Source organism: Diceros bicornis, chromosome 2 (genome assembly GCF_020826845.1).
Source record: "Diceros bicornis minor isolate mBicDic1 chromosome 2, mDicBic1.mat.cur, whole genome shotgun sequence".
NCBI classification, from domain to species: domain Eukaryota; kingdom Metazoa; phylum Chordata; class Mammalia; order Perissodactyla; family Rhinocerotidae; genus Diceros; species Diceros bicornis.
Window position 1 is genome coordinate 48273276 of NC_080741.1, and position 24337 is coordinate 48297612.

Genomic DNA, 24337 nt, shown 5'->3' on the forward strand with positions numbered 1-24337 from the left:
GGGCGAACGAGCAGCGCCGCGGCCGGGGGCGCGCAGGATACCTCCCGTGAAGAGGGCCTGCTTCGTGGCTGAAGGCCCCCATTCACCAGCCTGGGCCGGACGATCAGAAAAAATAACGTCTGTGCCTTCCCGGAGGAGAGAACGAAGCAGCGGCAGCGTCCCGGGCCCCGTTCCCGAGCCCCGATGTCAGAGCTTCCCGGGCCCCGTCCCCTCCACACTCACATCCTGCCGCTGTGCGGCCCCGGGCCGCGGCCTCTAGAGAAATGTCCCGGGGCAGGGGGCAGCGGGCTCCGTCCGCTCGGCCGCTCCACACATCGCGTCGGAGGCGACGGAGAGGGGCGGGGGCGGGAGAGGCCCAGAGAGGGCGCGGGGGAGGGAAGCGGCGCCCGGCCGCGGGGGGAGGGGAGCGCAGACGCCGAGGCGAGGGACGCGCTGGGCGGGCGGCGGCTCGGAGCGGCGGCCGGGCGGGGGGCGCTGGAGGCCAGGCCGGCCAGGGAGGGATCCCGGGAGCTCCATGAGGTACCCCCGGGGCCGCGGACGGGGCGCTGTCCTGGGGAGGCTGTCGGGGGGTCCCCGACATCCATGGCTAGACGGGGGCCGCGGCGGCGCGCTCAGAGTAAGTCAGGGTTGGGGGCCGGCGCCGAGGGGAGGAGGCTGGAGGTGTGTGGGGGTGACCCCAGGCCTGACCCGGGCGGGCAGGCTGGTCTGTCTCGGTGTCAGTCGGCGGCGCCTCCTCGGAGCCCGGTGGAGCCGCCAGCCCCGCGCCGCTCGGCTCCGTGGCTTTTTTGGAAACTTGCAAATGTTTTCGTAGAGAGAGAAGGAGGAGGGGAGGGAGGGAGCGAGGGAGTGACCGAAACGGAGCTCGGGGCTGCTGGAAGAACGGAGGCCGAGGCCAGGGGAGCTAGAGACGGACTGACAGACAGGCAGACAGACAGAGCGTCCCGGCCGCAGGCGCGCTCCAGCAGCGCGGGCGCAGTCGGGGCTCCGGCCGAGGATGGGGAGGGGGTGCCGGAGGCGGCCGCGGAGGGGATGGGGATCTGAGGGGGCCGAGGGGCAGAGAGCTGGCGGCCCGATCACCGAAGGGCTCAGTGTCGTTGCAAAGTTGGGATCGCATCCCCAAGCTGCACACCCCGAGCGGCTCAAAACGTGCCCCTAGCCTCGCCCCGCCCCCCCCCCCACTTGCGTTAGCCGCGGAGCTAAAAATAACAGCCCGTTCGCCCCCCGCAGACCGCGACCCCAACCCCTCCCCCGACCCCTCCCCCACTGGGCGTGGGGCGAAGCCACAGCTCCCAGTTCCCCAAAAGAAAAAAAAAAGAAAGAAAAGGCGGCGGGGGGGGGGGGGCAGGGGGCGGGCCGGGGGCGGGGGGCCCGGCCATATGGATGTGATTTCTCCGCTCCGAGGCAGACGGGCAGCTCCGCAGCGCTCGGCGCCCGCCCGCCGCCCGCCCGGCCCCCGGCTGCCTCCCTTCCTCCCTCCCTCTCTCTCTCCTTTGCGCTCGCTCGCTCGCTAAGCTCTCGGCGCATGGGCCCCGCGCCGGGCCCCGGGGCCTCGGGCCGCCGGGCCGCCGGGGTCCCCTAGGCCCGGGCGTGGGCGGGGCAGCCGGGCCTGACGCAGCTCTGTACCCCACCACCACCACCACCAGGGCCGGCGGCGGCGGCTGCCCCGAGGGACGGGGCCCTAGGCGGTGGCGATGGGGGCCGCCCGGATCGCACCCGGCCTGGCGCTCCTGCTCTGCTGCCCGGTGCTCAGCTCCGCATACGCGCTGGTAAGTCCCCCGCCCGCACTCCAGGACAGGCTGCAGGCTTGCTCTGGGGTCCCTGAGGTGGGTCCAGGGCGCAGAGTCTTGGGTTCCTCAAGTAATTTGAACTTGGGGTGGGGGGTCCCCTCTGACCCAGGATCCTCGATGCCTGCTGTCTCTGGGGTGTCTGGATTCTGTGTTCCAGATACCTAAGGTCTCCCTATTTCCGAAGCCTGGGTTTGGGGTCTCAGGTCTGGAAATCTGTGGTTGGGGTTCCCCTAGCTTCTGCTTCTGTGAGCACCACTGCTCTGGTTTAGTCTCCCGGGAAGACGAACTAGCAGAAGACTGGGCTTTGGCCTTCATGTAGGGTCCCACAGACTTTGCTGTGGGGGTCTCTGTTTTCTGCAAGTTTTGTTTGCAGTCTGGAAGGCAGGGTTGTGAGTCGGAGGTCTGAATCACCCAGGCAGGGGGTAGGATTTAGGGACCCCCTCCAGCTCTCAAGATCACATGCGTGCACACATGCATGCACTCATACCGAGCTTTACCCAGAGTGGAAGCTGTTTGCCCAGGGAGGCGGGTGTGGTGTGGCATGGAGCAGGAATGGAGGTTTAACTTCACAAAACACTCCTACAGGAGAAACACACTGGAGGGGGACTGGGTGAGTGAGGGGACCCCTAGCAAGACAGGAGGACTCCCATCTGTACCCTCATGAGAGCAGAGGCCAAGAGGGAACCAAAGAGAGAAGAGACAGAATGGGAGATGACGCTAGACAGAGGGAAGAGAGAGACAGAGACAAAGAGAAGTAGAGATGGGAGTTCGTCAGAGCGGCAGGCGTAGATAGACCAAGAAGAGCAAAGAAAAATATGGAGTGACTGGGAGAGCGCAAGAACTGGAGACACAGAGGGGCAGCAGCCTCCTCATCTTGGGCCAGGGTCTGGGGGCCATTTCCTGGGGAGTCAGTCAGTCAGATCCCACAGCAGCCCAGTCCCAGGGGACCAGCCCATTGCTGAGGAGGCTGTGTGCCTGTGTGTCTGACTTGAGGGCCCCTGCTGCTTTCCCCGCCACCTCCCAGGTAACGGCATCTGCCTTCTCTAGAGAGAGATGGGCAGGCAGCTTCCTCCTCCTGTAAGCTCCCTACCCAGGCAGAGCCCCAGGTGGGAAGGCAGGAGCTCTGCGATTCCTCCGATTCCTGATTCCTCCATCTCTGTCTGATGCCTGCATAACCTTGGGCTGTCCTTCCTCACACCTCAGTTTCCCTATCTAAAAAGACAGCAAGAAAGAAACTTTTGCCTAAGAATCCCCTGATCTGAGGCTCTCCTTTCCTCCGTGGGCCTCAGCACGCCCCACTCACTGGTGCCCATGCCCTTATGACTCTGGCTCCCCAAAGCCAGAGACATCGCCCCTTACAAAGGCTTGTAGATGGGGAAACCAAGGTTCAGAGACATTCCAAACACTGGTAAATGCCAGGGCCCAGAGCCATTTCCAGGGTGTGTGAGCATAGCCATTGTGCAGAGCCAGCCAGCATGGTCTGTGTGCACATATGTGTGCATGTGACTGTGGAGGGACAGACAGGGTGATGGGCCTGGGTGTCCTGAGGGTACGTCAGGGTGTCAGAGCAGAGCTCCGTGGGACTCTGGGCATTGTGTTTTCTGGGTCTGCATGAGGGTGAGTGTCTGAGTCCACATGTGAGCTCATGTGTGTCCGAAACTGTGGGTCTGCACAGGACTTGCAGAAGCATAGTTGTGTGTGCATTTGTGAGCACATGTGCACCCAGGTCTATTCTTTTCTTATTTTTATTTAATAAATGCTTCCGTAGTGCTTTCTACTTGCCAGACACTGTTCTAAGCACTTTACAATATTAACTAGTTTAATCTTTCCAACAACTCTCTGAGAAAGGTTCTGTGATTGTCCCCATTTTTTAACTGACGTGAATCCCACAACCAATATGACCATTATATTGCATGCCCACCGAGTACCAAGCCCTGTGCCTCAGTGGTGGGGTACGGCTCCCAGGGCCCCATACTGATTTCTGGGGAAGCTGAGGCACATGCAGAGAATTTGCCTGGCTTAGCCCTGGCCCAAAGCTGAGGGTAGGGCAGGAGGTGGGATGCCAGGGCCAGGTCTGTTCTGGGACCTTGTTGGGGATCTGTGGCTGGACACTCAGGCTGTGAGTGCACTGGAGCCTCCCTGGCATCAGGGCTAGAGGATATGGTCCCAGGGTCACCCAACACCCTATGGGCCCCCTGGGCTCAGCTGGAGCCAGCGAGAGGCTGACAGCCTGCCAGCTTCCTCTCCTGAAGCCAGGAGCTGCCTCTCCCACCCAGATCCGCACTGGTGCCCACCAAGCCCACGAACCTCAATTGATTGCCCCTGTCACCAAACCTGTATGCTGCCTGTCCCACCACCCCAGGACCAGGCTCACATCTCCTGGGACCTCGCGGTTGGGGGACAAAAAATCGTCCCACTGGAAGGACACTGGCTGGGGCCAGACTCAGCTGGTCCATCTTGTGCCTTACAGGGAAGAGTAGCTAGCTGTGAGGCTGGGGATCAGATGGAGTGAAGTTTGGAGAAAGGGATGGAGCCACAGATTGTGAGTAGCGGGGCAAAGGAGTGATCTTATCCTTGGGGATGCCTCATCCTAAGAACACCGTCAGCATGCACACATGTGAAGGAGAGACTGCAGTGGGAGAGGCTGAAAGTCAGTGTAGGGGGCAGGCCTTGAGTGTCGAGATGCGACCTGGGGTCAGACTCAGGAGGGACTGTGGTGGGTGGGAGTGTAGGGGACCCTTCCAGCCTGCTCCAGGAGCAGTTCAGCCACGGGGCTCACTTCCAAAGACAGGAAAGAACCAACATGTATTAAGTAGTGGCCGTCCCCAGATTCTGAGCTAGAAACTGTCACAAATGTTTTCTCATTCCGTCCGTTCACCCATTTTATGGGAAAGGGCCCTGTGCTTCATATGATGAGTCTATGGCAGAGGTGGGATTTGAACCTAGGTCTTTGGACTCGTGTGCCGAGCTTCTTCCTCCAAAGCAGAGTAAGGGCTCGTGCTAGCAGGAAAGCCCTGTGTCCCACTCTGGGGTTTCTTTTTCTTTTTCTTCCTTTTCTTTCTTTCCTTCTTTTTTTTTTAAAATAAAATCCTTCTGTTATTTTACTTTTATTTCCTTATTTTTAATTTCATAACTAATACTTGAATATGTACTCTCTTATAAAAGAGTCAATACAGATTAAACAAGTCATCCTTGATTACTCCCAAGCTCCTTTCCCCCTTCTAGAGAAAATCATTTTTAACAGTCTGGGTGGTGAATGTCCTCCCGGACATTTTTCTGTGTGTTTTCAAAAGGTACCTTTTGTGTACATATAAAGTAGATAGTTTTGTTCTGTTTTCTGTTTGTTTTTAAATAAATGTTATCAGTTTGTAGATAGGGCTCTGCCATGTGCATTTTTCTACTTAAAGTTGTGTCTTGGAGATCTTCTTTTCAGTAAATATAAATCTGTCTTTTTTTAATGCTGCATAGTATTCCAGAATCTGGAATTCATTAAGCAGTCCCTAGGAATGTATATTTAGATTCTTTCTGCATAATTTTCGTGTGTGTGTGTGAGAGAGAGAGATTCCAGACGGTGGCAGGGAAGCTCCTTGAAATGCCCACTCGTATCCCCGTGTAGGATATTTCTAGATTCTCTCATTGCTGGGTCTGAGACCATGCACATTTTTTATCTTAATAGACATGGCCGAACTGCCCTCTAAAAAGCCTGTGCTGGTTTATACTCACAACACCAGGAGTGACCCGGAGGGCATCTTCCCCACACCCTCTGTCTCATGGGCTAGTGTGAGGATTCTTTTCTTCACCTTTGCCATTCTGATAGGTGAAAAATGGTGTCTCTTGTCATGTTAATTTGCCAATTACCAGTGAGCTTTTGGACTTTATGTTGGTTTATTGTCCATCTTCTAAGAGCTTGCTCAAAGCCATTACCCATCTTTCTATGGGTTATTTGTCTTTTTATATTGATTTGTTGAAGCTTTTTATATCACCTGCCCTTAAACCCCCCCTCCCCCAGCTCTGGGAACTGCCCGTGGATGGAGCAGAAGGAGGGGGGCCAAGCCCTCCCAGGAACTTGGGTTTTCTTCGGAATGTTTTAATGAGGCGTCAAGCGGCCTCCCCCAGATTCCTGTTATGGGCCTTCTGGGGACACTCCCTGGTCCGGCCACCACATCAGGAAGGCAGCTCTTTCAGGGAGAGAGTCCCCAGGAAAAAGAAATGGTGGGGTGAGGATTTTGCAGGCCCCTGAAATTGTCTGCAAAATACAGTGTGACAGGCAGTGGGGGCAAAGTTTTGCTCAGATTTCCAGAGACATCAGAAACCTTCAAACCCTTAAGAATCTCAGCTCTGGGACCAGCCTTGTGCAGAGGTGAGACCTGGTGGGATCCTATTCTGCTGAGCAGGCTATGGTTAGGTTAGGCCATACCATCCTTCTGGGCCTTGGTCCCCCAGCCCCAGTAGAGGCTGCTTGTGAAGATCCACCGGGTCCTAGCAGCCAACTCCGCCATCCCAGGCTCCATCCCACCCCCTGCCCTGAAGGCGTCCACGCTGGCCAGGATGAGAGGCGTCACAGTGCCTCCCCCCCAGCCCCTCCCAGCCCCGAACACAGGCAGCCTGTTCAGGAAGGCCTGGCAAGGGGGAGGAAAAGTCAGCACTTGTCAGCGGTGGCGGGGCAGGAGTGTCCCCGGCAGGGAGCCCGTCCCAGCCTGATCGGACCAGCCTGACAATGGAGGGCAGCAAGGGGTGGGGAGCAGTGCCTAGCCAGTTGGCATGGGAGACACTGAGGGGTGCCAGCACAGGTCCCAGTAGTGGAACCTGGAGAGGAGGTGCAGGAAGGCCAGGAGGTCACGAGGGGGTCTCCTGTTAGCCAAGATTTTCTCCTTCTGGCTTTTCTGGAGGTACAAACTCTCCTTGCTCCTCATACCAGGGCGCAACTGTCTTCTGCCCAGTTAGAGCTGAGCACAAGCTGCCATCACCAACACCATCACCATCTGATCACCTCTATATCTACCTCCACCCCTGAATTACCTCTGTGGGGGCTGCCTTAGGTGCTCTGCAAAGAGGTGCTTGCTTGATGCAGCAAAAGATACAATCCAGAAGGACCCTGTGGAAAGCTGATATTGAGGCTGGCACTAGGGGGTCCATGTGGCTGGGTCCTTCCTCCTTTCTTTCCCTTCCTCCAGGGTTGTGCTTCATATCAAGCAGACCTTAGCTCCAGTCCTGGTCTTCTTTCTCACTGCAACTCTCAGCCTCAGTGTCCCTATTTGTAAGATGGGGTGTGGTGGCAGGTGAAGGAGATGTGGTCACAGCTCCAGGGGCAACAGCTGGTGCCAACAGGCAGAGGGGTCCAGGGATGAACACCAGGCAGGTTTGCTTTCTCTAGAGGTGAGCAAGAAGCCAACAGCCACCTTCCCCCCAGGGGACCAGGCTGAACCCAGGCAGAGGGCGGGGTGAGAGGACTCAAGAGGGCATCCAGGGGCTAACACCATGCAGTGGAAGAAGCCCCTTTCCCACAGGCAGACGTGTCAGCAGCTGAAGAAGGATCCCTTGTATTTCCTCCTTAGCTTTGCCGGGAGGAGGAGAATTTAGGCACAACCGAGGTCACAGACAGCAAATGTGTGGAATTTGGCAGTTAGGAGAGGAATGGAGAGGAGTGGCCCTCGTTTGGTCAGTGGCATGGAACTGGCTCTCTCCATCACTAGTGTCACCATCACACCTCTGTCACCATCACCAGCCTTGACATTGCCACATCACTGTCCTCACCTCCACCCCCACTGCCACCATCACTGCCACCCCCAGCTCCAACACCATCCTCAGCGGGGTCTCCCTGGGAGCTGAGTTAGATGGAGCTGCTTGTCCCTGGGCGGGAGGGGTAGTGAGCAGATAGATGGCTTTTATCTTCTGGGCTTCTGAACTCAGGAAATGAGAAATGCATCCGGGCCTCTTGACCACACACTACTCTCTCCCTAGGACAGCAGTTTCTGTGTCTGTAAATAACATACTGGCTTTTAGCCCCCACCTGCAGCCTGCCTGGAGCGCCACAAACACCAGCTCAGGGCTAAGGTCGGGTCATCACCCCACCCCCTGCATGTTCACGAACCGCACATCTTGCACACATGTGCACACAGGAGGGCTCCGTCTTGCGGGGTGAAGGTGGGGAGAGTGTGCTATACCAGGGTACATTGAAGTTGAGCCCTACAATGGTTAGGTCAGGGGAAGTCAGCCCCTGCCCAAGACCATAGGAGGGATGTGGGGGATATTTGGGACACCTGGAGCTAGGGTTGGGTGGCCCCATCAGTGGGGGGTGTAGACTAACTGACCCCCTGGCTATGACCCAGCCCCAGGTCCCTCAGTCCTCGCCCCTGAGACCCAAGATCTGCAGACTCTCTGGATCTAAAATGATGCAAGTCTGAGTCCTCCACACCAGGAGCTGGGCTAAGAAGATCCAATCTCTGCAGGGGGAGAGGGATTGAAGGGGTGGGGAGAGGGAGCAGCAGACAGTCGCCAGGCCAGGAGGAGAATCAGAGGTGTCAGCATTTTCCCAGTCACCCCCAGGAGAGAAAGCCGCCTCAGTCAGAGCAGAGGCAGAGGAGGGGCCCTTTTGCCCCCCCAAGCCCAAGCTTGGGGGACTGGCAGTGACCTTGAATCTTAGTGTGAGTCCAGGGTGGATCCAGAAATGCAGGGAGTTATTAGGATGTCCTTCCACCCCAAAAGCTTGCCAGGCACACCTCCCCCAGCACGCCCTCCATATTCCCTGCTCCCGATCCTCCCTGGAGTCCCACCTCCCATCTGCCCCTCACTGTGGCCCCCTGGGCTCAGTCATCTACCCAGACAATCTCTCCCTGCCACTATGGGGTCCCTGGGGGCACCCACGGAGCCCGGCCGCAGGGGCCCCATAGCCAGCGTGGGAGCCATGACTTGGTGCTGCTGCTAACAGTAGCAACTCCTGCCCAGGCTTTTCATGCAGTACCTCATTTACTCCTCACAGCAGCCCTATTATCTTGATTTATAGATGGGAAACTGAGGCACAAAGGTTAAGCAACTTTCCCAAAGACACAAAGCCAGTCAGTGGTGGAGGCGGGATTCAAGCTCCACTGGTGGTGCAGAATCTCCTTGGATGAGGAGAGAGTGCAGTTGGAGGGGGGTGAACATTCCAGGTGGGGGAGCTGCCCTCTAAGGCGAGTGGGAATGCAGTGGTGTGGAGCTGCCCTCCTCTCATTGGGAAAGTGCTTCCTTGACTCTGGCCTGAATTCCTCTTGCTGCAATGGCAGTTCAGCCCTGATTGGGTGACAGAGAAATGGTTCCTACTGTTCAGAGAGGCCAGAAATGGGTCCACCATCCCTACGGATGAATGAAGGAGTTTGGGGGCCATAGGGTGCTGGAAGCACATACCTTCCCCTCTCCTGGGCATTCCTAGACCCACCATGGAAACAAGATTCCAGAAAAGAGGTTGTGCCCCCTCTCGGCCATGGAGATGGTGAAGCCAAAAGCAGTCGGTGGAGGCTGAGCAGACACCTTGGGCCTGTGAGAGAGGTGGTCAGTTCCTGGTCATCACCCAGCTAGCACACCTGTCTGTTTGTCAGTCTGCCAAACGGGCCATTTTCAACCCGTGACTGCCTGCCTTTCACATACATGGGCTAGTCTATCTATGGGGAGGGCTGGTGTGCCAGTCTTTGGGGACTGGTGGAAGCCTCAGTCAGTCATTCAGGAACTTTCCATCAGCTGGAAAAAATATGGTACGTTATCTGTTTGTCTTGAGAGAGATGGAGGTGGGCAGAAGGAGAAGGGGTGGTGGGGAAGGGGGCGTGGTGAGAGGGCAAAGATAAGATGATGGCAAAGGCGGTACTGACTGGTTATGGGGCTGGTGGCAATATTGGTGATGGCAGTGATGGTGCTAATGTTGCCTTTGGTGGTAATGGTGCTGGTGGTGCTGGTAGAAGTAGCACTGGTGGTAGTGACGGTAATGATGTTCTACCAGTTGTGATGGTGTTGGTGGTGGTAATGGTGGTCATACTGATGGTAATAGTAGTTAATGTTCATGGTGGTAATGGTGCTGCTGCTGCTGCTGGTATTGGTGGTGGTGGTGGTGGTGTGATGATGGGGTGGTGGTGATGGTTGTGTTGTTGGTCAATTGGTGATGGTTGTTTGTGGTGGTTATTGATCGAGGTACTAGTTGCAACAATGGAAATGGTAGTGAAGGGGTCCTGTAATGGGGATGGGGTGGGCAGGGCAGCTACACAGGGGTCAGACCCCACAGCAGCCTGGACCCCCAATGCCCGAGGCACAAAGAGTACTTCAGGAGCCCCCTGGATTAGGGCATGCCCTAGTTGTCCTCCCTCAAACACCATCCCCCCTGTGGCTACTGCAGTCCCAGCCTGCTCAGCCATAGCTGAGGACATGGGCCAGGATAGAGGAGCTGTGGGGGGCCAGCAGCAAGCACATGAGAATCTGCTCTATCTCTTTTTGGGCACCCATGGGTATTAGGTCCACCTGAGATCTCAGGGTCCAACTCAGACTCCAGAGACACGCAGAAGCATGGACACTCACAGACAGACATGTTAAGGAGCAACCGCATCACACACTCGCAGACGCGCGCACGCGGACCTTTGCCCAGAAACATATGTACACGTGCACGTTCACAGATACCTCAAGCTCATATCCCCAGTGTGCATGCTGGACAATCCCCACGTGAGAACGCACAGAGACGGCGGCACACACAAGTGCACACACCAGCCGGACAGCGAGTGCGCAGCCACTTGAGGATGCTCCGCCAGTCGCACGCGCACGCGCAAATGCGGGCACGCGCCTCCGCTAAATGAAACCAGCAGAACCCAAGTCCGGCCGAGCCAATTAGAGACTCCTTGGCCCTGGAAGCCCTTGCTGCTGCCACCAAGAGACGCGGTCAATTAACTTCTCCCTGCAGCCAGGCTCCCTGACTCGCCCTGCTGGCCAGCACGCCCCCACCCGCTGGTGCCCGCCCCTAGACCCGCCTCCTTCCTTCCCTGCCGCCTTCTGGTTCTCCCGCCCTGCAAAGCTCCACTCAGACTAAAGGGACCCGGCCCTGCCAGGGAATGTCAGAGGGGGTGCAGCTCTGCCTACTGAGGGACTAAGGGGACCAGGCTCTGCCTGGTGGAGTCTGAGGAGACACAGCACTGCTCTGGGTCTGAGGGGTCTCAGGGACCATGTCCCTGTCCTGGGAGTCTGAGGGGATACGGCCCTGACTGGGGTGGGGGCTGGAGGGGGACAGACACGGTGGTCTGAGGGGATGCATTAACCTCTTGTGGGTCCCACTCATGGGAGTGGCTGGGCTTGGGTACACTGAGCTGTCCCCACAGCAGGATGCTACCTTACCCTCTGACTCTCTTCCACTCCTAAGTCAGGGGAACAGAGGCTCAGGGTGAGACCCTACCCCCACCCCCATGATGTTCCTGTCCCCTTAAAATAATGCCAGTGCATCACAGTGGGTGGCAGCTAATGCCCAGGGTGTGCAGGTTGGAAGGAAAGACATTCCGGGCAGAGGAATTCCAGGCAGGGAACAGCAGGAGCAATGGCCTGTCCACGTCATCAAAACACAGCATCTGCTTGAATGGAGGGAGCTTCCAGATAAGCAATGGGATGTGGGTAACTCCCACCCACAGCCGGCACAGGAGTGCCCCGCCCAACCCAGACCACTTGCCAGCAATTCCTCCATCCTCTCCCTCTTGGGACCACAAGGATGGGAGGGGCTGAGGCACTCACCATTCACTGGGGAAAGCAGTGATTGGGGAGAGGGCCAGCATGGAAATTGGTGACTCCCAAGGTCCCCCAGGGCACTAGGACTTGAAGGAATCCAGGCCAGATTTGTTTCCCGAGAGTTCACCACTCCTTATCCACCCCCCTCCCCACCCAGGTCCCTAGCAGACAGCCAGGATCCTATGAGGATCCATCCTGGGACATTCCATCCCTTTCCCATGTACCCCTGGGGAACAGACTGGACAGGGAATATAGTGGCTGCAGCCTACAGGGTTACTAGCGGGCAGGCAGGGGACAGCCCTCCTCCCCCTTCTTCCCTCTGGTAGGACAGGCCTTGCCCCTTGGAGCCTCAGCTTCCCATCTGCAAAATGGGAGCTACATAAGGGAGATTTCCCACATTGTAGAGTCAGGGCCTTTGGAAAGGGGAGAATCCCCCAGGGAGGTTGAGATGGTTGTGGGACCTGCCATTGCGCCGGGAAGTCCTGCCTGCGGTCTGACCTTCAGCTTGGTAGGTGGATGCAGATGACGTCATGACCAAAGAGGAGCAGATCTTCCTGCTGCACCGCGCCCAGGCCCAATGTGAGAAGCGGCTCAAAGAAGTCCAGCAGAAGCCAGGTGGGGGTGGAGCCGGGTGGGGCGGGGCCAAAGGAGGAGGGTCTGGGGGCAAGGTCAGGAGAGGGAAGTGCCAGACAAAGGTGGGAGCCCAGGATGCAGAACCAAGTGGCATCAGGGGAGGGTGGGTCCAGGTAAAGTGAGACCAGGCCAAAGTGAGGACCAAAAGTGGGGTGGGTCAGGCAAGATCAAAGTCAGCAGGCTCAGAGATGCCTTAGATCCGGTGAGACAAGCCAGGAACAGGAGCACTGACTAGGGTGCCAGACCCCACTGGGGTGGGCAGGAACAGCTTCCTGGAGGAGGAGGTATCCAAGGCAGGGCCAGAAAGATGACAAGGTCTTTGACAGAGGCCACCTGGGCAGAGGGCAAGGCAGAGGTGTCCAGGGTCGGGAGAATCCAGGGTCCATGGGGCCAGAAGGGAGGAGGATAGAGGGATAGGGATGGGTATCTATGACTCTGTCAGTCATGGCCACTGTCCGGGAGAGGGGGCTTGACCTGGGGTAGAGAGGGCTTCCTCCCACCAGCACAGCATCTCTGTAGGACCCCTGGCACAGTGAAGTTGGGAGGGGCACTCACCTGACTTCACAGCTCCTGCCCCCGTCTCAGGCTGGTCTCTTCCTTGAGTCCATTTCTTGGAAGCAGAGATGGGGCCTCATTAGCACCCATCCAGGCCTCTGATTAATCTGATTAATTAGATTAATCTCATCTGTCTGATTAATCACATCAACCTGGAAGAGGCCCAGACCCCAACTGACTGGCCGACAAGAACAGCTTTCTCCTCTTCCTGTGCTGGCCCTTAGATGGCTGGGGGAGGATGCTGATGCACGCCCAGGACACAGGCGCACACTCTGTAGCACCCGGATTTGCTCACACTCACAGGGACTCACATGGTCTCTGCAGTCACAGTCCCACCCACACTGGCCCCATTAGTGGCTCCCTGGTCCCCTGCCACAGTCACATCAGGGTCTGGAGGGTCAGGTGGGCTCCCCCTCACTCTGGGTCCTGAACCCAGCCCTCTTCCTAGTTGTGGAAGCCTGGAGGCACCTCCCTCCGCCCCCTCTCTGTGCATGATGGAGCCCCTCTCTTCCTGCCCCACCCCATCCTGCTACCCCCACTCTACTGATACCCAAGGCTGCAGGCAGGAAAATGGGCACAGGTATTCCATCCCAGCTACATTCAGCTTCCCATTGTTGCTACAAACCCAGACATGGGAGGGCCAGGGGCCCTGGCTTGGGCTGTAGCTGAAGGGATGCAAGTCAGATAATGAGGAAGCCTTTTCAGCAAGGAAGAGAGACCTTGAGCATCTCTCCAATGGAGAGACAGGCCAGGCCCCATGTCAGATGGAGAGCCTCCAGGGTCCCTTGTGGAAGCTGTGTGCCCCTTACTCAAATATCCTAGGGCAGGGGACAGGGTAGGTAGATTTGTCTGTCCACTCTTGACAACTGCACACTCTTGCTCCTGTCTTCCACACCACCCGCTTCTTGACCTGCACAGCGCTGTGGCCCAGCTTCATTTTCACTGTTTAATCTCACCACTACTGTGTACTTTTGCCATGCGCCCCCTGGTGGGGCTTTCGCTTCCTGCGTGGACTCAGGCTCCGACTCCTGGGTCTGAGGATACCATCTCTGCCCACATCTTACCCACATTAATGCTCAACTCACGAGTTGATCCCACACCACATGGTGTTCGCTCCCATTTGAACCCCCTTGTTGACAGTCTCCATCCCCTCTGATTACTTCTGCACCTGGCAAGCACTTTACAATTTGTAACGCGCATCCTCACTTGTCATCCCAGCTCTCCCAGCAGCCTGGGTGTCAGCAGGGGACACCCTACTCATTGTACAAAGGGGGAGTCAGAGGCAGGAGGGTGCCCTGGATCTCCTGCCGTAGCATAGACGATGGCTATAACTGCCCTGATTTCTCCAGCCGACATAATGGAATCAGACAAGGGATGGGCATCTGCATCCACATCAGGGAAGCCCAGGAAAGAGAAGGCATCTGGGAAGCTCTACCCTGAGTCGGAGGAGGACAAGGAGGCGCCCACTGGCAGCAGGCACCGAGGTACGTCTGTACTTCCGTGTGTCCATCTGAGCCGGGCTCGGCCCCACCCGCCCCACAGCTCTGTCCCCTTCAGTGAGCTCATGCTCCTCAGCTCTTGTGGGGAGGAAGAGGCTGCGGCCTCCTGCCCAAGAAAGAGGAGCTGGGAGGAGACAGAGCTGAGGAGGCAGCGTGTGGAGGGGGCAGGCGAGCTGGATGGGCTCAGGCCTGGGGAGATGTGGGCAGAGAACTTGCCCCGCCCCACCCCAGGGTGGACCTAGGGCCTCAGCCCCTCCCATGGAAAGAGATGGCAGCGAAGCCGGGAGACAGGGCATACACAGAGGGGAGATACACAGAGACAGAGAGAGGCTGGGAGAGACCCAGAGACAGAGATAAAGAGAGGCAAGGAGAGACAGAGGGGACCAGGAGGCACAAACAGAGTCTGGGATTCAGTGTGTCAGAGCATGTGCACCAAGACGCAGAGTGAGGTGGGCCATAGAGGTAGAGCAGGAGAGGAGAGTGGCCGAGGAGGGCTGGGGCCAGAGATGGTGGGACAAGGCGGAGAGAAGAGAAGAGAGGGAGAAGCATGGGGCTGTGCTGTCCCTCAGGGAGGTGAGGAGAGACAAACGCAGAGTCCAGGCTGCAGCCACAGGGCCGGTTTGAACCGGCTGGGTGGGCAGCAGATTTCAGATGGGCCACATCTGGGAGGCTGTGGTCACCCTGTGGCTCCCCAGGGACCAGAGGGAATTGTGGGCCTGGCCAGGCGGGGCCGGGAATATGGTACCCAGGACAGAGAGCCTTTCACCAAGCTGGGTGGGTCCGGCCGTCAAGGCAGCCTTCCAGGGTGGCTGGAGAGTCCTGTGGTTGGAGCCCTGCAGGGGGAAAGAAGGCTAGAGGGTGGAGCATGGAAGATTCAGAGGCTGGGGCCCCAAAGTGGGAAATGTCACCTTGCCTTGAATCCCACAGTTAGCACTTCGATTTAGGGGATTACATCTCTCTCCATGAGTGGCTGAGGGAGTCTCACGGCAGGTGCTCCAGGCAGGCCTTGGATGGTGGTGGAGGCGCGGGCTGATATGGCCCATTGCAGCTTCCCAGTGAAGAAACTGAAGTGCACAGAGGGTGGACACCTGCGTGAGGTCGGCAGCTCCCTGGGAGTCCAGCTGGCACTGGAGGCCAGACCTCTTGCCTCCTGTCCGTGGTACCTGTGCAGGGGTCACCTAGCGAGCCATTCTCAGCTAAAGGAGACTTAGTCTGGGAACTCGCCCTTCTCCAGGGACATCTAGAAGGTGGGACCAAGAGCAGAGAGAAAAGAGAGGCCTGGCCTGGGGCTGAGCACTGGGCCCTGGGCTGCACAACCTTGGCAAGTCACTTGCCTCTCTTGGCCTCTGCCAGCCGATCTGGAAAATAGAGCCAGTGCCATTACCTGCATACAGGAGCTGTAGTGAATTCTGTGAGGCTAGGTGGGTGCAGGGTACAGTAGGGAGTAAGAGCTCAATACCTTCTCTCCAGAACGCTCCAGGCCAGAGTTCTCCAGTCCTGGGGCACACCTGTCCCTGAGGGAGTCAGTGACCACAGGTGTGTTCATCCCTCTGGGTCACTAACCAAGGACTTGACTGGTGTCCCCCACCCTGTCTGTCTGTCTCTGTGGGCACAGGGCGCCCCTGCCTGCCCGAGTGGGACCACATCCTGTGCTGGCCGCCAGGGGCACCAGGTGAGGTGGTGGCTGTGCCCTGTCCCGACTACATTTATGACTTCAATCACAAAGGTAAGGCAGGCTGGAGTTGGGGGGGCGGTGGTTGCAGGGGCAGCAGGACTTGGGCTTCAGTGGCTCCAGACCTCTCGGCCTGCCCTAACCCTCTCATGGACCTGCAGGCCATGCCTACCGACGCTGTGACCGCAATGGCAGCTGGGAGCTGGTGCCAGGGCACAACCGGACATGGGCCAACTACAGCGAGTGTGTCAAGTTCCTGACCAATGAGACTCGTGAACGGGTGCGAGCCTTCCCCTCTCGGACCTGACTACCCCATAAGGCCACCCCACCCCTTTGGTGACCCAGACCTAGTCCTGACTCCTCCAGCAGCAACCTTAACCTGGCCTCTGACCCTTAACCTGATGCTCCCCGCGAGTCCCAGGGCTCTGACGGTGTCTTCCCACCTGCACAGGAGGTGTTTGACCGCCTGGGCATGATCTACACCGTGGGCTACTCCGTGTCGCTGGCCTCCCTCACCGTGGCGGTGCTCATCCTGGCCTACTTTAGGTGGGCGGGGGCGATGGGCGGGGGCGATGTCGAGGTGGGCGTGGTCTGGGTGGGGCCGAGGTGTGGTACCTCCCTTCTCCCCTCACCGCACCTCTACCCCTGCCGGAGGTCCCTACTCACCGCGCACAGCCCGGCTTCCTGCCCACCCGCCGCGCGTCCCCGTGCCCCCACCCACGATGATGCGCGCCCCACAGGCGGCTGCACTGCACACGCAACTACATCCACATGCACCTGTTCCTGTCCTTCATGCTTCGCGCCGTCAGCATCTTCGTCAAGGACGCGGTGCTCTATTCGGGCACCACGCTCGATGAGGCTGAGCGCCTCACCGAGGAGGAGCTGCGCGCCATCGCGCAGGCACCCCTGCTGCCTGCCGCCTCGGCTGCTGGCTACGTGAGTGCCCCCTCGGGCGTCCCATGCTTTGGGGCCCCTTGCCACCACTGGCTTTGTGGGAGCCGCACCATGCTGTGCCCTGGCACCTCCAGCCTGGCCCTCGCCCCTGCCTGTATCCTGCTACCACTGGCTTCAGGCCATTCACACCCACCTCACTGTCTCCCTCCCACTCCTCAGCCCTGCTTCTAGCCCCTACTGCCAAGGGCTTTGGGAGTGTCCCCCCTTCCCTGCATTTTCATTAACACTCTTGCATCAGCCCAGTACCCCAAACCATCCCACCTCTTCACCTTGCTCCCTGCCACTGTTGTGAGTGCTCTCCTGCCCCTGGCAACATCCCCCTACACACACACACACACACACACACACACACACACGCCTCAGCCCCTACCCTTAGGGCTGGAACACATCCTGCCCCTTCCTGGCTTGACATCACTCACCTATCTCTCCAGCACGCCCCTCCCTGCCCCATGTCCCACACCCACCCCCTTCCCACCCAGCCCCGAGTTCCCCAGATGCAGACCCTGCCCTCTGGCTAACACCAGCTGGTTTCCTAGGTGGGCTGCCGGGTGGCTGTGACCTTCTTCCTTTACTTCCTGGCCACCAACTACTACTGGATTCTGGTGGAGGGGCTGTACCTGCACAGCCTCATCTTCATGGCCTTCTTCTCAGAGAAGAAGTACCTGTGGGGCTTCACCGTCTTCGGCTGGGGTATGCAGGCGCGGTGGGCGGTGTGGCACAGGCATGGGTGGAACCACTGGCGGCAGGGTCAGAGGGTACCACTGAGGGTAAGGTGTCCACACAGCATATCCCACCCCAGATGTCGGGCGGCGGGTGGGCCGCCTGCCCACCCTTCTGTGACTCTGACCCCATCCCAGGCTTAGAGAACAGGGCTTGGCCAGAGGTTCCCCTGTGGCTGGCTGAGCCTGAGGTTGGGGCTCACCTGAAGGCAGATTCACCTGGGGTTGAGGCTCAGCCCAGGAGAGGGAGGGGGGACTCTCGGGTAGATTCAGCTCAGGATTAGAGTGGGATCTTGGGTCAGAGGTCAGCCTGGGGCTGGAGTTGGGATCTGGGACCCTCCCTCCACCCTGAGCCCTGTTTCCTCACCAGTCCCTTCACTGCGTGGAGCTGTCCATGCCACTGCCACCCTGTCTGCAGGGTCCATGGCCCAGAGCTGCAGGCCCAGGCTCTCAGCATCATCTGGGCTTTGGCAGCCTCCCTGCAGAGTAGTTGCTGGGGCTCTGCGCTCTTCCCCCACGGGCTCTGGGATTGAGTTACCGATAATTGTCCATTATTGTTGGCAGCTCCAGGGCTTGGCTGGGCTCCGGGGCAACTGGCCAGACTGCAGAGGGGTAGGCCTGGTGGCGGGAGCCCTCCTATGCTCAGCACCCAGAGGCCCTCAGATCAACAGCCACAGCCTCCCTGCCCCTGGGCACACACTCTGACCTTGACCTCACCCATGGCAAGCCCCAGAGTTGCGGGAGACCTGGGCCTGGTCCAGGAACTGACGTAGGCTCCAAGGCTAGAGGGTGTCATGGTGGGCGGGGAACACACAGATCGCAGATTGGGGAGTACACAGAACTTTATGGTGCGGGAATGTCACAGCTCTTTTTCTCACCATAACCCAGGTCACGCCCTGCCCCTCCTGGGGATGCACCAGGCCTAGAATGAAGTGTGAGGGGGTGGAGGGTTGGGAACTAGGCTACCCTTCCACAGGCAAAGCTCACTCAGGTTTACCATGTGCTTTCTGAGCTGGCTCAGGCCAGGGCACACCGAGGTTCCCTGTGGCCCTCACCCCATCCAGCCTCATCCATGGGGGCTAGGACCTTTCAAACTGAGAGGGGGCACGCTGGGACAGAAAAATGCTAGTAATAGGCTCCTTCCTGATAGGGAACCCCAGCTCAGAGCAGTGTGCTTCAGGGGAGGGGAGGGGGGAATGGACTGGGCATGGATAAGTTAGTGATACCTTATTTCACTACGTGCCCGACACGTGTGCATGTGTGTGTAGGAGATGTAGAACCAAGATGAGGGCAGAGAGTGGAACTGGGTCCTGAGGGCTGGAGTCCTGAGGGGAGGCTGTTGGGGCAGCACATGCCAGTGTGTGGCTCTGTCACCAAGCAGCCCACGTGCCCAGGGTGAGGGGGTCAGGAACAATGATGGGGTAGGCTGGGGGTCATCAGGGTTGAAGGGAACGGGACCAGCAAGGTGGGCTGAGGAGAGAGACATCATGGACGGCATTTACAGTCCCTCACACGCTGTCCCCCTCTGCGCCCACAGGTCTGCCTGCCATCTTCGTGGCTGTGTGGGTCAGTGTGAGAGCCACCCTGGCCAACACTGGGTAGGTCCAGGTGGAGAAGGGGGCCGGGGGCTCTGACACAGGCCAGGAACACCCCTGGTACCATCTTTCTCCATGAAGCGTATGAGGGGGCCTCCTGTACCCTGGCCCTGAGTGGCCCCAGCTTCAGGAGTTTTCAGTCCAGCTTCGAGCCAGGTACTCCCTCAGGGTCACAGGAAGCTACTTCAAAAGAGGCCTCTGAGGGTGGCCTCAGGCTTGGCCACACCTGACATTCCCCTGTCCTTTGTTCTCAACAGCTACTATCAGAGCAGACCAGCTCTGGGGCCTCTCTGTGGGCAGTCTCAGGGTGGGAACAGGACGGGGTGGGGACTAATGCCTCAACTTCCCCCAGGTGCTGGGACTTGAGCTCTGGGAACAAGAAGTGGATCATCCAGGTGCCCATCCTCGCCTCCATTGTGGTGAGCAGGGGTGGCCACAGGGGTGGGTGGGGGTATGGACCACGGGCACCAGAGACCAGCCCCTGACAGGGACTATAGAGGCTTCCTTGGACCCCAGGGTCAAAGTCATAAGGCCTGAGAAGCAGCTGATCCCCATCCTGGTTCCGATGGGGAAACCAAGCCACCTGGAGATGCAGTGGCAGAGCAGAGCCTGAGCAGGCCTGGGTCCGAGTCCTTGCCCTCACCCTACTAGGGTGCAGCCTCGAGACGCAGCCCTTTCTCACTCCCCAGCTCAACTTCATCCTCTTCATCAACATCGTCCGGGTGCTCGCCACCAAGCTGCGGGAGACCAATGCCGGCCGGTGTGACACGCGGCAGCAGTACCGGTGAGCCACACCCGCCGTGCCCAGGCTTCTCAGAGTTTAGGGGTCATCAAATCCCAGCGCTATGTCCAAAAGCAAAGATGGAGCCCCCAAGAATGAACCTGTCTCAAGGGAAGGACCCAGCTCCTGACTCCCTGACCAGCCCCCCCCAGCAGTGATGGGATCTCGCCTGGCCTCTGGAGGCCCTGGGGGCACCCCAAAGCCAACCTGGGCCACTTGGTGCCAAGGCCCTGCACTAGAGCTGGGGTTTGCAAGAGCAGGACAAACCCAGACCCCTCCTCAAAGAACTGGTGGTAGGGAGTATGAGGGACAGGTGGGCAGTGGGTGGCCTCAAGAAGGTGGCAGCTCAGCTGAAACCTGAGGGAAAATGGGGTAAGGCCATGGGGGAGTGAGTGCCAGCAGAAGGACCAGCAGGTGCAAAGGGCCCTGGGCCAGGGCGACATATAATTTATGGTCCACTCCAGGACACCTCAGAACCAGGGGCCCTGTTAACACTTTGCTGAGATGACAAAGTGTTGTTGTCCCAGGTGAACTGGGCTGTCCTCTGCTGGTGGCCAGAGCCTTAGGCCCCTTAGTGGCTTCTGGAGCCTGGGGCTGGCAGGTGGGGGTGGCAAACTGCCTGTCGAGGGCAAGTGGCTCAGCCCTGACCCGCCTGTCCTGCGGGTCCAGGAAGCTGCTCAAATCCACACTGGTGCTCATGCCGCTCTTCGGCGTCCACTACATCGTCTTCATGGCCACGCCATACACCGAGGTCTCAGGGACACTCTGGCAAGTCCAGATGCACTACGAGATGCTCTTCAACTCCTTCCAGGTGCGCAGCCCTGGCCAAGGCCTGGCTGAGGGTGCGAGGGGTGGGAGGGGCGGGGGGGCGCTGCTTCCAGCCTCTCTAGATGCGGGCTCTAGCCCTGACCATACACCTCTCTCTACAGGGATTTTTTGTCGCCATCATATACTGTTTCTGCAATGGTGAGGTAGGTGGTGGGCCACATTGGAGCGAGGCAGGGAGGACAGAGAAGTGCCAGGGGTTCCCCACATCCTGTCCCTCCTTTCTTCTGCCTGCTTCTTCCTTTGTTCCTCCAAGAACATCCCTGAGGATATTCTGAAGGCAGAAAGAAGTCTTTCCAGATGTTTCAGGCTCAGAATGTTAGGCTCAGAATGTGCTAGGATTTTTGGGCTCTTCAGTCTCTGGCATAGCCAAGTGTCTTCCCAACCCCATGGTTGAATTCTGTGTAACCCAGATTGAACGACTCAGCCACCCTTTGGGCCATTTGAGCCTTGCAGATTCTGGGTGTGTCAGTTGCCTGCAGCCAGGCACCATGTTCTGAGGATGACAGGATTTTACTTGGCCTTGGAATTTTCTAGTAATACTCCATACCTCTGTTTCCATTCAGTGCTGTTGTAGGGACAGGGATGGGGCACTGCTGGGGTTGGGAGGACATGTGGCAGTGGGATTAGGGGCACACCTGACCACCCACCGTCCCACTGCCATCCCAGGTTCAGGCTGAGATCAAGAAATCCTGGAGTCGCTGGACACTGGCACTGGACTTCAAGCGTAAGGCACGCAGTGGGAGCAGCAGCTACAGCTATGGTCCCATGGTGTCTCACACAAGTGTGACCAATGTAGGCCCCCGCATGGGACTTGGCCTGCCCCTCAGCCCCCGCCTGCTGCCCACCGCCACCACCAACGGCCACCCCCAGCTGCCCAGCCACACCAAGCCAGGGGCCCCAGCCCTCCAGACCACACCACCTGTCATGGCCACTCCCAAGGACAATGGCTTCCTCAACGGCTCCTGCTCGGGGCTGGACGAGGAGGCCTCCGTGCCAGAGCGGCCACCCGCCCTGCTGCAGGAGGAGTGGGAGACAGTCATGTGACTGGGGACCCCGGGGTTGGACCTACGGACATAAGGGCAGACAGAAAGATGGACCAAGAGATGGGTGGTTGGACGGTTGCCCACTCAGGGCCGGGGCCAGGACGATAAAACAGGAAAAAAAAAAAAAAAAAAAAAACAAAGAAAAGGGAAAAGGAAGCAGTGTGTGGCTTCCTGTGGTCTGAACTGGGGACTCACTCCAGAAGGGGAGGGCACTGGGAGCCCTGGGGGAGTTCTTGGGTCTCACCTCAGGAGGAGGCCTGGGAACCATAGGCCAGTCTCAGGTTGGGGCACAGTCCAGCAGAAAGGCCTGGGAGAGGCTGTTGTCTAGGCCTAGAGGAGCTCAAGTCTGCAGGGGTCACACAGCGACCCAGTAGACCCATGCGGGAGTTGGGCCCCAGCCTTTCCCTGCCACCAGTTGCCACCTCGGCTGCTCCCCACACTTGTGCCCATGCCCCATGGGGGACCTAGGCTGCCTTTGGCCCAGGCTCCACTGGGCCAACTCCCCGACTTGCTGGCGCCCAATCACTGTCCACCCAGGGCTGACAGCAGATCCCTTGGGTTCCTGGCCAGGCCCCCCAAACCTAGGCCCTGCTACAGGCCTCTTCCTGCCTGTCTAGTGGCCATGCTGTGCCCTGGAGGCTGGGCCACTCAGAGAGCCATCTACACATGACTCCCAGCCCCCACCCTGGACCTGACATGCCTCTAGCAACCAGATAGGGTGCAGGGGGAGTGCCAGGGCCAGCAAGTGAAAGGTGGGCTGAGGTCTCAGCTCTGGCTCAGGAACCATGGGGGAGCCAGGAGCCTGAGCCCAGAGGGCTGGCTGGAGTGGGGGTCTGCCAGAATTGGCACGTCCACTCATATGGACCCAAGATGGTCACTAAGCATCCCCACCCAAGACCACCCACCACCTTACTTGCACGCTGCCCACCTCAGTCTTGGGCCCTAGAATAGCCTAGGCCCTTCTGGGCCTGACACTCTGATAACTGACCAGACTGCATCCCTACCCCATGCTCTGGCCAGAATGAGCTTCTTGCCCCGACCTGAAGATGGCCTTGCCTCTGGGCCTATGCACAAGGCGGTGCCCCTGCCTGGCCCTGCCTTCCGCTCGTCTCCAGCTCAAACTGTCTTGTTCTTCTCCATGGACTCAGCACCTGGGAAGCGCTTCCCAAATCTCCAACAGCCCCCAATGAATTGAGGTGAGAGGTCATGAGGCCAGAACCACAAACTCACTTAGGTAGTGGGTAGCTTGGGCCAGCCCCACTTGCCCTTCCAGATGGCGGACAGGGGAAACAACTGTCCAAAGGCCTGGGGCACTCATGGAGTTCCACGTGGTGTGACCTGCTTGGTAGGGTGTGAGAGAGGCAAAAGCCAGGACTTGAAGGACCACTGAACCAAGCTGAGCACCAAGAATTCCTGTGAATGCTGGGAGCCATTGGAAGTTCTAGAGAGAGCGCAACAAGGTCTGAGCGACATTTAGAAGAGTCCCTGCTCCAGGTGTAAAGGCCAGAAGAGGTTACAGGGGTCAGGAGAGAGGTAGCCTTGTGAGAGGCAGGTGGCCAGATGGGGAGATGGTGATGGGAGTGGGAGGTACAGTGGTCAGGAAGGACCCTGGATGAGGCACTGACTGGGGGAAGGAGGCCTAAGCAAGACAGACCCCCCTACCCCCTCCCAGGGGTGTCTGACACCCCTCTCCAGTGCTCAGAGCCACGGGACCTCCAGACCACTGAAGCTCCAGGGCAACTCATCCGCCCACCCCACAGACGGAGTCACTGAGGCCCCAGCAGGCTGGGCCACAGGGCCCCATCTTCCAGCTGACTCCTCCATCGGGGGGCTCCTGAAGTAATGAGTCCATGAGGTCCACTCACCCTGAAATGTTCAGACTGGGCACCCCTAGGCAGGGCCGTGCTCACCCCTCAGACTGAACGCCTCTCGGGATGGGGCCATGCTCACCCCTCAGACTGGGCACCCTCCAGGATGGGGCTGTCTCTCCTCCCTCAGACTTGTTACCACCTTCCCTTCAGATGGACCCGCAAGATAGGGCTGTGATTCCCCTTTGGACTAAATGCCCCCAGGACATGCTGAGTACCCTCTCTCAGGTTTAGTGTCCCCAGGCCAGGGCCAGACCCCCTTTAGACTGGGTACCATTTCTTCCCTCAGACTGGATGTCCAGGACAGGACTGGACCTCTTACATCAGTCGAAAACCCTAGGCCAGGACCAGGTCTCCAACCTTAGATAGGGGGCTCCTGGGCCAGGGCCAGCCTATCCACTCAGAGAGGCCCTGAGCCCCGTCTGGGCCATCCAGGTGTTGGCAAAGGAAGTGGGAGCCCTCAGCGGGCCTGGCAGGCAGTCAGGACCCTGTTTGCCTTGAGCAGGGGCTGGAGCCAGGTGGTCACTTCTTCCTTCAAGGCTTCACAGCCCAGCCAAGCCACAGGGAACACGTAAACACTAGCCGAGCCGGACAGTGGGTAGGCGGGGAGGAGGACACCAAGAGACCCTGACTCTTTGGCCACGGTGTCTGGGCACCTCACCTGGACTCCAAATCAGGCC

At 58.7% G+C, this 24337-nt stretch overlaps 1 protein-coding gene across 3 annotated transcripts; it reads left to right on the forward strand.

The window, feature by feature from the left end:
* The first annotated feature begins 472 nt into the window (after positions 1 to 472).
* On the forward strand, positions 473 to 21951 carry PTH1R (parathyroid hormone 1 receptor). 3 transcript variants are annotated; one of them, XM_058556981.1, is made up of 15 exons: positions 475 to 616; positions 1644 to 1766; positions 12023 to 12125; positions 14048 to 14182; positions 15813 to 15923; positions 16031 to 16149; positions 16321 to 16415; positions 16610 to 16805; positions 17360 to 17513; positions 19080 to 19140; positions 19490 to 19556; positions 19827 to 19921; positions 20588 to 20729; positions 20848 to 20889; positions 21413 to 21950. In XM_058556981.1, the coding sequence occupies exons 2-15, from the start codon at positions 1692 to 1694 to the stop codon at positions 21788 to 21790; spliced, it is 1773 nt and encodes a 590-aa protein (XP_058412964.1). In that variant the 5' UTR covers positions 475 to 616; positions 1644 to 1691; the 3' UTR covers positions 21791 to 21950. The 3 variants fall into 3 exon arrangements, with proteins under 3 accessions (XP_058412983.1, XP_058412964.1, XP_058412973.1); XM_058557000.1 differs by lacking the exon at positions 12023 to 12125 and having other exon boundaries at positions 473 to 616; positions 21413 to 21951; XM_058556990.1 differs by lacking the exon at positions 475 to 616 and having other exon boundaries at positions 1378 to 1766.
* The last annotated feature ends 2386 nt before the right edge of the window (positions 21952 to 24337 follow it).